Below are 12,110 nucleotides of genomic sequence, written 5' to 3'. Positions count from 1 at the left end.
GTTTAGTTGAGAGTGGCCCAAACAGGAAGACAAGAGAGCGTCCAAATCGCTGCAGCTCCAAACACAATCAGGTGCCTGAAACAGAAAACCCATTAACGGTGGATCCAGATAAAAGAAATCAAAAGCTAAACAGCAGGTAGCTTACCCAGAGGTGGAAACGCAGCCTAACCCGGGAGGAAGCGGGTCAGCAGGTGAGGACCAGATTGAAGCCGCCCGCCACAGCAATCCCCAGCTACAGCCGGCAACGCCATCAGAGCAACACTGCTCAAACGCACGACAAGTGTAGCACCCAAAAACCAACCATGATCTCAGCCACGGATAGCAAAACTGCCACTTACAATCGCAGATGAGTCGACCAAACCCACAAGCTGACATGTAGCCGCCAACCATAGCAACAGAGGGAGAAACAAAGACGCACGCACCTTGCAGCAGCCTGCCCAACTATATAGGCATCTGCCCCGCCCACCAATCAACGGTGCGCACAGAGCGGGGTAGGGTGGAACACCATCCCACCACAGTTGAATTATAAACACTTTCGATGTTGTTTTAGGTTCTTTTTTACCTCATAGGTAACTTGTTAATGCACTTTGGAATAATTCAGATAGGCTCACCAGGCATCACCCCTGGTTCTTGTTTTCTTCGTTTGTGAATAATGGCCATCTTTGTGCTGCGCTGGAATCCCAAAGTCATAGAAAAGGCTTTGCGACGCTTTTCAGACGTGCGGATTTAAATAACTTGGTTAGCAATTTCTTGGTTGCACATGTCGAGCAGTATAGGTGTGGCTGGTAAAGCTGAGCTAATATTTCTCCCTGAAAAGTATGTTCAATGACAGTAATTCATGGTTTTTCAAGAGGTGCTCAGGAATTAAATAAATTCAACAATTATTTGAAAAAATGCATTTTGTTTGAGGAGTGAAACAGAAGACCATTTTGTTTCTGCAGCACGTGCAAAATGCACCACAATGGTGTAAAAATATTCTGTTATCCACTAAAAAAGTCCCAAGATGCTTATGTGAAGAGCCTGTTCATTTTAACATGCAACCGTCATGTTCCTCTTCTGTGTACGAGCGTCGCTGCTCAGTCATGGCTCCTTCTGTTTACGAAAGGAGGTGGCTCATTGGACAGAAGCACCTAGATGACAGGCTGCTCTTTGTTTTTATGCTCCTTACAGCCGCCACGGCGTAGGTTGTCTGAAGCAGCAGCTGCTGCTGCAGGAGCAGATCTTGGATGTCTGTCTTTGCACCATCTTTTTGGCTGGTGAGCCATTACATTTATAGCACAACGCTGCCAAATACAGCCGTTCATCATCTGGCACCAGCACTCAAGAGATGTACTCCATGACCTCATCCATGACGGGACATTATTCACATTTCAAAGAGACAGATATATAATCCTCACTAATTCTGCCTTCTCGTCCTCCTCACAAGTCCTACATGACTCTGACCTTCATTCTTACAGTTGTTTGATTTGTGTCAGGAATCTTTTCCACTTTAACTATACTACCCTTGTGTTTTGATTCATTCAGTAGTGGTGGATTAACCCTTTGACTGCCTACTGTTCTTTATGTAACAACACCGATAACTTACCTCTGTGATAAACACCAGCATACATCGACATGGACTGAATGAAGGAAACAACCGCTGTTCACTCAATATCCACATGAGGCAGCCAGGCACATGTCTTTATTCTGCTGTTGAAGCACTATAAACTACTACCAATCCCTGACGGACTTTAAAACAATAAAAAAATACTTTTGGTGGATCTTTTATTGGTTTTGTGACCCTCTGAGTTACTTTAGTCTAGCAAAACATCAGTGACATTCTGGGTTTGAGAGAATCTCACAACATTTTTGTAAGATGACGCCAGAATCTCGCACTTCTGTTTTGGTGCTCATCTCTGCCTTTGGAAGATTGTGAATACATTTTGTGAAATCTAAAGTTAATTCTATAGGATCCTACTGACATTTTGGGAGATATCAAGTTTCTGAGCTCATGTAAACTTTGTTTGATGCTAAGTTACTACTAGAATTAAAAAATTATATAATTCTAAATTAGTTTTTTACTATCTTGCAAGTTTGTTTTTTTTAAACATCCACATTTACTTTTGCAGGAACTTCCAAAAGTTTTGTTTGATCTCAATTTATAATGAATCTTGCAGCAAAAAAGATCCTACATTTGATGATATCTTCCAAACTTTTTGTATCTCTGCTTCAGCAGAGTTGTAGTTTCTTGTCTGTGCTTGATTTGTCACCTTTAACGTTTGGTTTTTGCTTGTCTTTCAGCTGAAATGTCTGTTAAAAGTGCAAAGGGAGGTCCAGACAGCCGACCGTCCTCTGCTGCCAGGTTGGTGAAGAAGATTTGTGGGATAAGTAAGAAAAGATGCAATTGCACTTAAACAAATGTAGCCAGTTCATCTGTGAGTATTATAACTTCCTGACTACTTTTGGAGCAGCAAAGAAAAACACTGCATTAGCTTATGCAACCTGTTAGAAACAAAGAGACGTAGTAAAGTCGAAAACTTTATTATTCATCTCCAATTGATGCTGTCAGTTTTAGCTATCTTTTCTTACTACCTTCATGCTAACATGGTGTTGTTTTGTTATAGTTTTTGAATTAGAAGAAATGAAAACATATTAAGGCAAGCAATTCAAGTCATTTAGCGCATCTTAAATTGATACAGGCTTTTTTCTCTCCCAGCGTATCTCCACGAGGAGGGAGGGCTGCGGCAGCTGGAAAATCGCCCGCTATGGGGAGATTCAAAAACAAGGCCCTTCAGCTTAGCCTCTCCAAGAAATTCTGGTTATTATCATCCTCTGTTTCTAATCAACATTGATTATGACAAAGGGACTGGGTTATGTTAGGCTGTACACTCAATTAGCGCCATGAAATGATAAACAAGCTGACAAACAAGCCGCCAGAGTTGCCTCGCTCAGAAAAAACAAAAAAAAAAAACTGCTTCTCTTGCCTTCTGCTTGTGAAAATTTCCCACACTGGTTTCAGTTGATGGTAAAAAAGCTAAAGAGAAGTTTGCAATTTCTTAAAATTGTAAACTATGAGTACTTTAGGTGGCTTGGTATTGATGACGATGATGTCTCTAAACAAATAGCATGCAAATACACACTTCACAGCTCCAAGTCCTCCGCGAAGGAGAAGGCGTCTGAGGAAGAGGAGAGCAAGAGGAAGAGTAAAAGGAGCCTCAGCAACAGCTCCATGGTGGCAGCTGCCTACATCTCCTACCTAAATAAACTTTTTGGACAGGTCAGTTCTGCGTCACGGTGCTACTCTATGTTGTCTCGGACAACACAGTACACTACATTGTCGATTTTAATGTTAGCTTTTGTCACGTTCCAACAAGAAACATGAAATGTATTTTAATATGATTTTAGGTGATGGAGCAACAGAAAGTAGTGCAAAGCTGGGAAAATAAAGCTCCAGAATATGTTGAATCGTTCTCATCATTGCAATCAGCAAGTGTCTTAATTTCAAACGATTAGTTGTATGTAATAGGTTATTATAATTCAAGTCTGCCATTGAGAAAGTGTTTGGTTCAGTCGGAAGGACTCTGTGCGGACGTGGTGGGGACATTGGTTAAGCAACGGTTGAATAGAAAAAAAGTCAAGAATATTTTGATAAATTATATTTGATATCTTCAGCAACGGCATCGTATTATTCAGATGAAAAATAAATAAGTAAATCGTAGTACCATGTGATATATTTTTGTAGTGAGCATGCTTTCTCATTATTCTCCTAAATAAAACTTAAGTAAGAGTTTACATTACTCTGAACACTTCCACGCTGAAACATAGAGGTGGCAATATTATGTTGTGGGGATGAAATGGAAGATATATAGAGCTAGAGAGAGGTCAATCCTGGAATAAAAATTGCAACAAAAAAAAAACAAAAAACAATTAATTAGGGCCTCACAGCATCAAACTGACACTAAGCAACATACAGTCACAGCTACAATGGAATAGTTTTAGGTCAGTCATATATATGTGCTAAAATGGCCTAGTCAATACACACACCTTAATGCGAGTGAGAATCCATGGCAAGATTTGAAAATGGATGTTTGCAGACACTCTTCTCTCAATCTGACTGATTGAATGGGGAAAACGTTCAGTCTCTAGATGAGGAAAGATGATTGAACAATACCCCAAACAATGTGGAACTATAATTGCACTGAACGTTAACTATTGACTCAGGAGGCTTGAATACAAACGCACAAGCCGTTTTTCAGATTAAAGATAATGAAAATTATTAGAAAAAAAACATGCATCACTTCCTTCCACTTCACAATTATGCACTATTGTGCTGCTTTGTCACAAAAAAACCTCAACTACAACACACTGAAGCTCACTGTTGTGACTTTTCAAAAAGGTTCAAGAGGTATGAATACTTTTGCAGTAAACTCTGTCAAGTCAATTTATACCAATTTGAAACAATTCTGTTCTGTAAATGCCACAAAATCCCACATATATGATGGAATTCCTTTCAGTAGGGATTTACAAAAGTAGCTTCTTTTTCCTTTAAATCAGTGGACTCGGACTGCAGTCCTCTCCTCATGGGCCAGAATCCTGCAACTTTTGCATGTCTCCCTTGTCCTCCACGCTTGATTTAAATGGGGAAACCGTCTCACTGGTATGCAGTGAAGCTCTGGAGAGCTCTGCTAATGAGCTAATATTGGAGCGAAGTGAGCTGAAGCAGAGCAACATCTAAACGTTGCAGGACCCTGGCCCTCGAGGAATGCAGTTTGAGACCACTGCTTTAAAATCATTATTGCCGATAATAAAGAACACATTCAGAAAAAAACTGATTGTGATGTGCAAATGTAATTTGTCATCTGTTTTCATCAAAATAAAATGAGATAAGCTGTAAAAAAAAAAAATGCCCAATTTCCAAATTATTTCTACATTTTCTTAGTAATTCATTGCAAGGGTTGCAGTCGTCACCAAACAGTTTCCATATATCGCCACCGAGCTTTGTGCTTCGCTCCCATGCAGTTTTGCGCATCTCATCCCCTGCAGCAGTCTCCTAGTGTTTGTCGGCTAGAAGGTTTATTTACAAGATAAGAGCAGAAACACCCCACTAAAGTGCTTAAGGGAAGCTCACAAAGGAACAGCATTAACTTTGTGGAGTGGATCTGCCGTAGACCAGACCTCAATCTAATCCGGAATCAAAGAGCAGAGGAAGAATGGGGGAAAGACCTATCTGTTCTTTGATTTTTTATTTTTTTCTGCGCCTGCTTCATCCTGTTCCAGGTGTTGGAGGTGCTGGTGCCTTTCCCAGCAGACAGGGGGCAGAAAGGAAGTATGTCACCATGTTCATCAGAGAACTAACAAAGAGAAAAACAATAAGCAACTGACTGGAGAAACAAAAACACACTTAGTGCAAATGTAAGAACTGGTTAACTAATGTAACAAAAAAATAATTTGGCAATGGTATCATGTAACCGAAGGAGAAACATTTTTTAATTATAAACCCAAATAAGAATCACAAGAATATCTCCGACCCAGCATCCCTAAATTTTTTATTTTTTTTTTGCCACTTTTTTATGACATTTCCAGACGGAAGAATAAAAATTCCCCGAAAGGCAAACTCTGACACGGGCATGAATAATGTATGGTCTCCCCTGTAATACCAACCCTTCTCAATAGCCTGAGCCTTGGAATAAATATAAATTAAAATGAGCAGCTGGAGGAAATTGGTTTTTTATTATGCACCACCAACCTGACATATTAGTAATAATGTTAATTTAAACACATTTACCATATTTTGTTGCGTACGTTTCGGTTCGGGGCTCGCAGACCTCCTCGCTGCTGTTTATTGTATTCACTGGTCACATCAGGAGCTGAGATGTTTGCTGCAGAGCAAACATTTCAGCTTTTGTCCTCAGGCCCTCCTGCATTAATCAGACCTTAATAATAACATGAGCACTTTGTAAAATAAAGGTATTTCTCATTAGCATATTCTTTTCCAAGCCTATAATATGTTTCAAACATAAGCAGAGGAAGTGAGTGGTGGATTACTTGATTCAGCCTGGAGATTCAGATGTGACGGTCGTGTCTTCATTATGCTTGTAAAGTCAATTTAAAACCTTTGAACCGTTCTGTTTTGGATTAATATATGACCACTCTTCTTATCAGAAAATGTAGTTATTACATGTTACTCACTTTAGTACTTAGTACTTATGTTAGCCCCATGTTTTAAGCACAGTGTAAAATATTTTTTAAAGAATGACAAATAAAAAGTCACCTCTACTTGCTGATATCTAATATCTTGATGGAAGAAGGAATGCATTCTTTCAGAGGTTTAATCTGCTAGTCATTAATTATTTAAGCCAGAAAGATTGTTTGTAAACATTTGCCAAGATTATCCCGAGTACGTCTTCACTAGACCATTAATTTTGCTTAACCAAACACACCCAGCACCAATATTTCAGACATCTGTTTTTGGAAAACCAATCCAATAGTTTCACAAACGATTCAGGGCTCGGCTGCTTAGCTGCTGTCCTTTAATGTCCTGCTTGGCTCAGGTTAAACACTGGCTGAGTTCATGACTGATATCACTTTTCCATGTTCCTGCGGGGAACCACACTGGAAAAATTACAAATGGACGAGAGCCAACAATCGACTTTGCCCACTTTCCACTTCTTGGGGGGGAAAAACCATTGAGCTCAGTTTCTAGTAGATATATCTCAATATAAATGGAGTGTAATAAATGGTCGTGACAAGCAGATTTTTCTTCTGCAGAGTGGGATGAACGCTACGTCTGTAGTCTCTGCTTCTAGGTAAATTTGGTTCTCTAAAGCTATTGTTGTTGTTTTAACGTTTAGTAAACAGAAACACATTCGTACCATTCAAGATATTTATCATCCAACTCTATAAAATCTAGAAACATGTGAAAAATAAAATAAAAAGAAGATGAGAGGGGAGGAAAGCAGAATAGGACGTAGCATAAAAACAACATAGATATGAAACGATTTTGTTTCCACAAAGAAAAGACAAAATTCCACCTTTAATTTGGCAACAGAACCTAAACAATCAAGAAGTGTTTAGTAAAAAAAAAAAAATAGGACTTTATCCATTCTCTCTTGCTGCCATTAGTCGTTCTCTTGATTTGCGTAAACACTGGTGATGAGGAGGATTTCATTCAGCCTCTTTGTTAAGTGAGGCCAACAATGCCGAAATAATTTGCACAATTTGTTCTCATGAGCTCCTTTCTGATCTAAGAAAGACAACATTACTGGCTTCATCAATCTGCTCAAGCACAAACATTCATCCATTTATAGATTAGCCACTTCTGAATTAATGTTCCTCACGACTTCATTTTGGCAAGCGCCTGAAACTGATGGAAAGAGCCGTGGTGCGTGCACAATATTTGTCATGTATGCAAGATTGGACGGTACATCAACATGACACCTGCGCCTGAAGTTGATGTCAAAACAATTAAAAGGTCTGCATTTAAAAAAAATTAAATAAAATGCTTCTCTGCAAGAAAAAACTGAAGAAAATGCATCTCCATTTGTAAACTTAGTAAATATTCTTTATGTCATCATAGGAGTTTCAACGGAAGAGCTTTTTTTTTAAGTTACTGAAGCTATGCGTGAGAATAATGTAAATATAAATCATTAGCTTCATTTTTAAAAGAAGAGATGTATATATCTTTTTGCAATTTTCAATGAAAAGGAAGGTTTTATAAAAGTGAACATTTAAAAACAACGTTCCTGTTGGGTTTTGAAATGTTTACTGTAACTTTTATAGGATCAAAAAATGAAAGATTAAATTAGTACTTTTTTAACAATAGCTTATTTTTGTGTGGCATTGTTACAGTTCAAATGTTGTTTTTTTCCCTTTTTTATGCCTTTCCTTTGATTTAATCAAAATCATTTTACTTGCCTTGTATTTGTGTTGCACTATACAAAGAAACTTGCCTTCCCTCGTGTCATGTTTTCATGGAGCATAGAGAAAATGGTGGATAAATGTCTCGTACTCAGATGCCAAAATCATCAAAATTGTCAGTAAACCAGAATTTTTTTTCTGTTTCACTAAAATGCTGGACTTTGAACAGATCTCCATCCACGTCTGGTACATCTAGTCTTTCTTTCCCACATTCCGGAGCCATGCAGAGAGGGCCTGCAGTTTGGGTTGGTGCTGGGACGTTGAGGCAAAGAGACCACCTATCCCGCAGCAAGTCCTCATGTCAACATTTGTATCGTTACCCACTGAGCCCGTTTTACTGTCAGCTCACATCAAATCCAGCACAGAAACACAGAAAAATAAAGGATGTATCTCAATCACAAACAGCAGAAACAAATTATTTTTTATTTTTTTTCCCCCTCACTGGGCTTTTTTTAGCTGCATTTGCAGTGTGACCGCTGTACGTGTGTCATGCTAACGAAGCGGCTCGCATGGCCGTGTGAAGGCAGACAGAATGACATTAACCGTTAATGGGCCCATTCTGATGGATGAACTGAGCCTGACTGTGTGGCATGCTGTCTGATCCTTTCAGGATGGCAAAAGGAAAAAAATCCAATTAATGTTCTGTCCTCGCTAACTAAATATTGCCGCCATATGATAGGACGATATTGTGCAGGGCAAACAGAGCGGCTGCAACATGACAAGAGGAATCGTATTAAACCATAAAGGTTTAATAAATCAGGCCAACATGAGAAGCGATGTGATTCCTGATGCAATTGCCTTTTGGCTCTGCGTTTAAACTGTGTTGGCAGTGTAATACAGTGAATAATCATTGGAATGGTGCCACGCGGGGCAACGTCCAAATAAGTCATGCTGGCGTTTCTCCTTAAGATGTTACAGGGATCTTTGGCAGGGTGACCTTGAATGATTTCTGTTTTCCCTCACATTTTTTTTTTTCTCTTGTACCTTAATTTCATTCATGCGATAAATGCTTTAAAAAGCAGAAAAAAACTACTCTTACTGTAGACTGATAAAAGCACTGACTCACCAAGAAAATGGAAAGGCAGCTAAGGTGAGCCATTGATGTTGAGGAGATTTAAAAGTCATTGCAAATGTACTTTTTCATAAAGTACGATTCAATTCTGTAATATGAGACCTGATTATACAAGGCTGAGTAAAAGTCTTGAAACTTTTTTCTATTAAATTTAACCTGAACTCTTTGAATAACTTCTTTAATAAACAAACTACACATATATATCGACTGAGTTAGTGATCTCCTCTGAATATATCTGACACCCTGCTACACTTAAGGCTGCACAGGTTTTCTTCCTGTATTTCGCTCCATCCAACTCTCCACCTCTTAGTTTTCCACCACAGGTTAAGGGATCAAATTGCCAATTCAAGCCACGCTTTGATTTCCATTTCCAATTAAGCGCTAATTTCTGTTGGTAATCCCAGTAAAATATATAAAAGTTTCTGGCTGTAAAGGTTGAAGACGTCTAGGGACATTTCCAGGGCAATCAAAAACAAATCATCTTTTTTTTTTTTTCCTGCTAAAATAGGAAAAGCTTGTCAGGTAAGAAACTGTGAAGGATGTTTTTGAACTTCCCAAGCCTCCTACTTTTTTCCAACTGTGCTTCTGACTCCAAGTATTGCCTCAAGTATTGCAACTGATTTCGTGATAATTGACATTTTACTTTACTTTCACCTTATTTTTCTCCTTTAACTTGTCTTCTTCCAGAAAAGTTGGAAAAATGGGTCCAACTGAGACATTTGGGGGTTCATTGAAAGCTTGTAATGACATTTTTTGCTCTGATGTAGTCAGTTGAAAAATGATTCTTGTTTATCTTGCGTTTTCTCTTATCATACTGACTAAAGCTGCATTTACCCAGTCACACACTCTAAAGCACACACATTCATGCATCTACACAGAAAGGCAATTTGGGGTTAAGTGTCTTCTCCCAGAGTGCATTGACAAGTGGCAGGAGGAAGCTTGAATTGAACATATACATTTTTCAAATTGAAAACAGATTTTTTTTTTATATGTATACGTGAGGGTTTTGTTTTTTAAAGCTCTAGTCTAGAGAAATACTTCAGTGTCTCTCCTGTCTGTTTGTAGACAGACTCATTAAGAAAAATATCCCAAATCCCTCCCACATTTAAAAATACGTTGCCCTAAGACACAAAAGAGCAACAACATTTGCACTTAGCTGTATTCATTCTTCTGCAGGACTCGGTTTTCAGATGAACCGGTTTCACCTTTAATGTTTTTCCTTTCTGTTTGTAGACAGTCTCATTAGCATATTGTGACTTCAAGCCCTTAGCAAACATGAACTCTAAAGCCATCCGCAACACCTCGAGTGGAGACTCTGCTCCTAGCAGCCGTGCTTCTTTTTGACGAAATACCTAAAAAAAAAAAAATGCAAGTAAACGAACACAAAGTAAGACAGAGAACAGCGAATGACTCATGCTGGTAGCCATATGCTAATGCCATCTTCTTCCTAAGTAGGCCAGGGTACACAAGCGTATTCCTGTGAGTAAGCCTGCACGTATTTATTTCTCTTTGCGACAAGGTTTGCTGTTGTGTGTGGGCGTGTGTTTTTGGGCGCAGGCAGGCTGACTGAGACTGTGTCTCCGGAAGAAGCAGCTGCAGAGGTTGTGCGCGCGGCACGTGTGCACGAGCGCATGATTCGGTATCACTTTGCCAATTAGAGAGACATGTCGCTGGGTGAAATCCCATTAGGGTCCTCTGTCAGCACTGACATGGGTATGCAATGTTGTTCTGATTTGGTAGTCAAAAGCCAAATTATGACTCTATATTTCTCAGGAGGATTCTGTTTTAAGTCGCCCTGGTTTTACATGCCGTCCTGCAAAAACTTTTCCTAATTGCTACCACTGTGTCCTTTCTGTGCTCTGCAGGAGAGGGAGCTGATGCCGCTGGAGATCGATGGTAAGATTGACGTCTTTTTGATGCAACTCTCACAAGATGCAAGCGTGACACACTGCAAACGCATGCAGACGTTTATGAATTGCATCGATATTTTTTCCTCCCTGAAGTCGCTCCTCTTAATCATTTATTGCAGACTGAAGGACTTTCAGACTGCAATAAATTAATAAATGTGCTGTGTGTAGGCTGCAAAAAAAAAAAAAAATCAAGGGAAGTGAAATACAAATATTCAGACCCAGGGTTTCTAATCTTTGTAGAAGAGTGGAAACTAATGTAGGGAAATATAAAGCGAAAACACACACACACACACACACACAAAATGCGTGTTAGAAAAATGACACCACACAGCATGCCCAGGAGAAAGGAGAGCATATTATGTTTCTTTCTCTGGATGGTGTGCAGCATGTGACCCCAGGCTGTGGGGATGCTGGACAGAGTCGATGTTGAGATGGGTGGAACTGAACATTTGGTGATCATGAAACAAAACCCCACGACTGTAGAAACTAAAAGCTAGATTGGCTCAAACAAACTCTAGACCTACATAAACCCCAAGCCAAGTGAAAATCTCTGGTGAAATCGATGTTCACAGAGCCGCTCCATCCCCATGTGGAGGAGGTTAAGCTGTTTTGAAAAGAAGATTTTCAAAAAAATATTCCAAAAATATTGCAGCTGTATTTTCAAGGCAAGGTGGTTTTTACGAAGAACACATTGGAGTTTCTTAACTGGGAAAAACATTTTCTGAAGTTTCTAATTTCCGTTCCTCTTCACAGTTCTAAACACTAGATTAATCTGTTACATAAAAACATAATGAAACACGCTGCGCTCTGTGACTGCAACCTAACCAAATTTTAAAAAGTGAAAGAAGTGTAACTATTTTCATTCAGTCCTCTTAACTCACTGCATTAGAGAGCTATTGATCTATATACTGGAGTCATAAACTGGTCACAAAATGTAAAAAGTCTTGCACAAACTGTGTGAATTTCTGACTCTTTGAAAGACATTTTACCTTATGCGTTACAGTTTCCCATTTAATTTGCTTGTGTGCCCGCCAGAGCTTCAAGAGGCCTTTAAGGAATTTGATTATGACGCGGATGGCTTCATCCATTACAAAGACATCGCAGACTGCATGAGGACCATGGGCTACATGCCCACGGAGATGGAGCTCATCGAGATCATCCAACAGATCAAGATGAAATGTTAGTATTCCTCAATTGGGCAGAATGTGTGTGTGTGTGTGTGTGTGTGTGTG

At 39.3% G+C, this 12,110-nt stretch overlaps 1 protein-coding gene across 4 annotated transcripts in view; it reads left to right on the top strand.

The window, feature by feature from the left end:
• Positions 1 to 12,110, top strand: part of cabp4 (calcium binding protein 4) — a 36,619-nt gene that overhangs the window by 7,294 nt on the left and 17,215 nt on the right. For 2 of the 4 annotated variants that reach the window (XM_015032278.1, XM_015032277.1), the window contains exons 2-6: positions 2,281 to 2,341; positions 2,696 to 2,797; positions 3,127 to 3,256; positions 10,834 to 10,864; positions 11,914 to 12,057. In XM_015032278.1, the coding sequence (XP_014887764.1) occupies positions 2,286 to 2,341; positions 2,696 to 2,797; positions 3,127 to 3,256; positions 10,834 to 10,864; positions 11,914 to 12,057 (463 nt within the window). In that variant the 5' untranslated portion in view covers positions 2,281 to 2,285. The remainder of the gene's footprint in view (positions 1 to 2,280; positions 2,342 to 2,695; positions 2,798 to 3,126; positions 3,257 to 10,833; positions 10,865 to 11,913; positions 12,058 to 12,110) is intronic. The other 2 variants (XM_015032280.1, XM_015032279.1) reach the window with 1 other exon arrangement.

Source organism: Poecilia latipinna, unplaced genomic scaffold (assembly GCF_001443285.1).
Source record: "Poecilia latipinna isolate Pla-1442-1.1 unplaced genomic scaffold, P_latipinna-1.0 Scaffold237, whole genome shotgun sequence".
In the NCBI taxonomy this organism is placed as follows: domain Eukaryota; kingdom Metazoa; phylum Chordata; class Actinopteri; order Cyprinodontiformes; family Poeciliidae; genus Poecilia; species Poecilia latipinna.
This window is presented reverse-complemented; position numbering and strand designations above follow the sequence as displayed.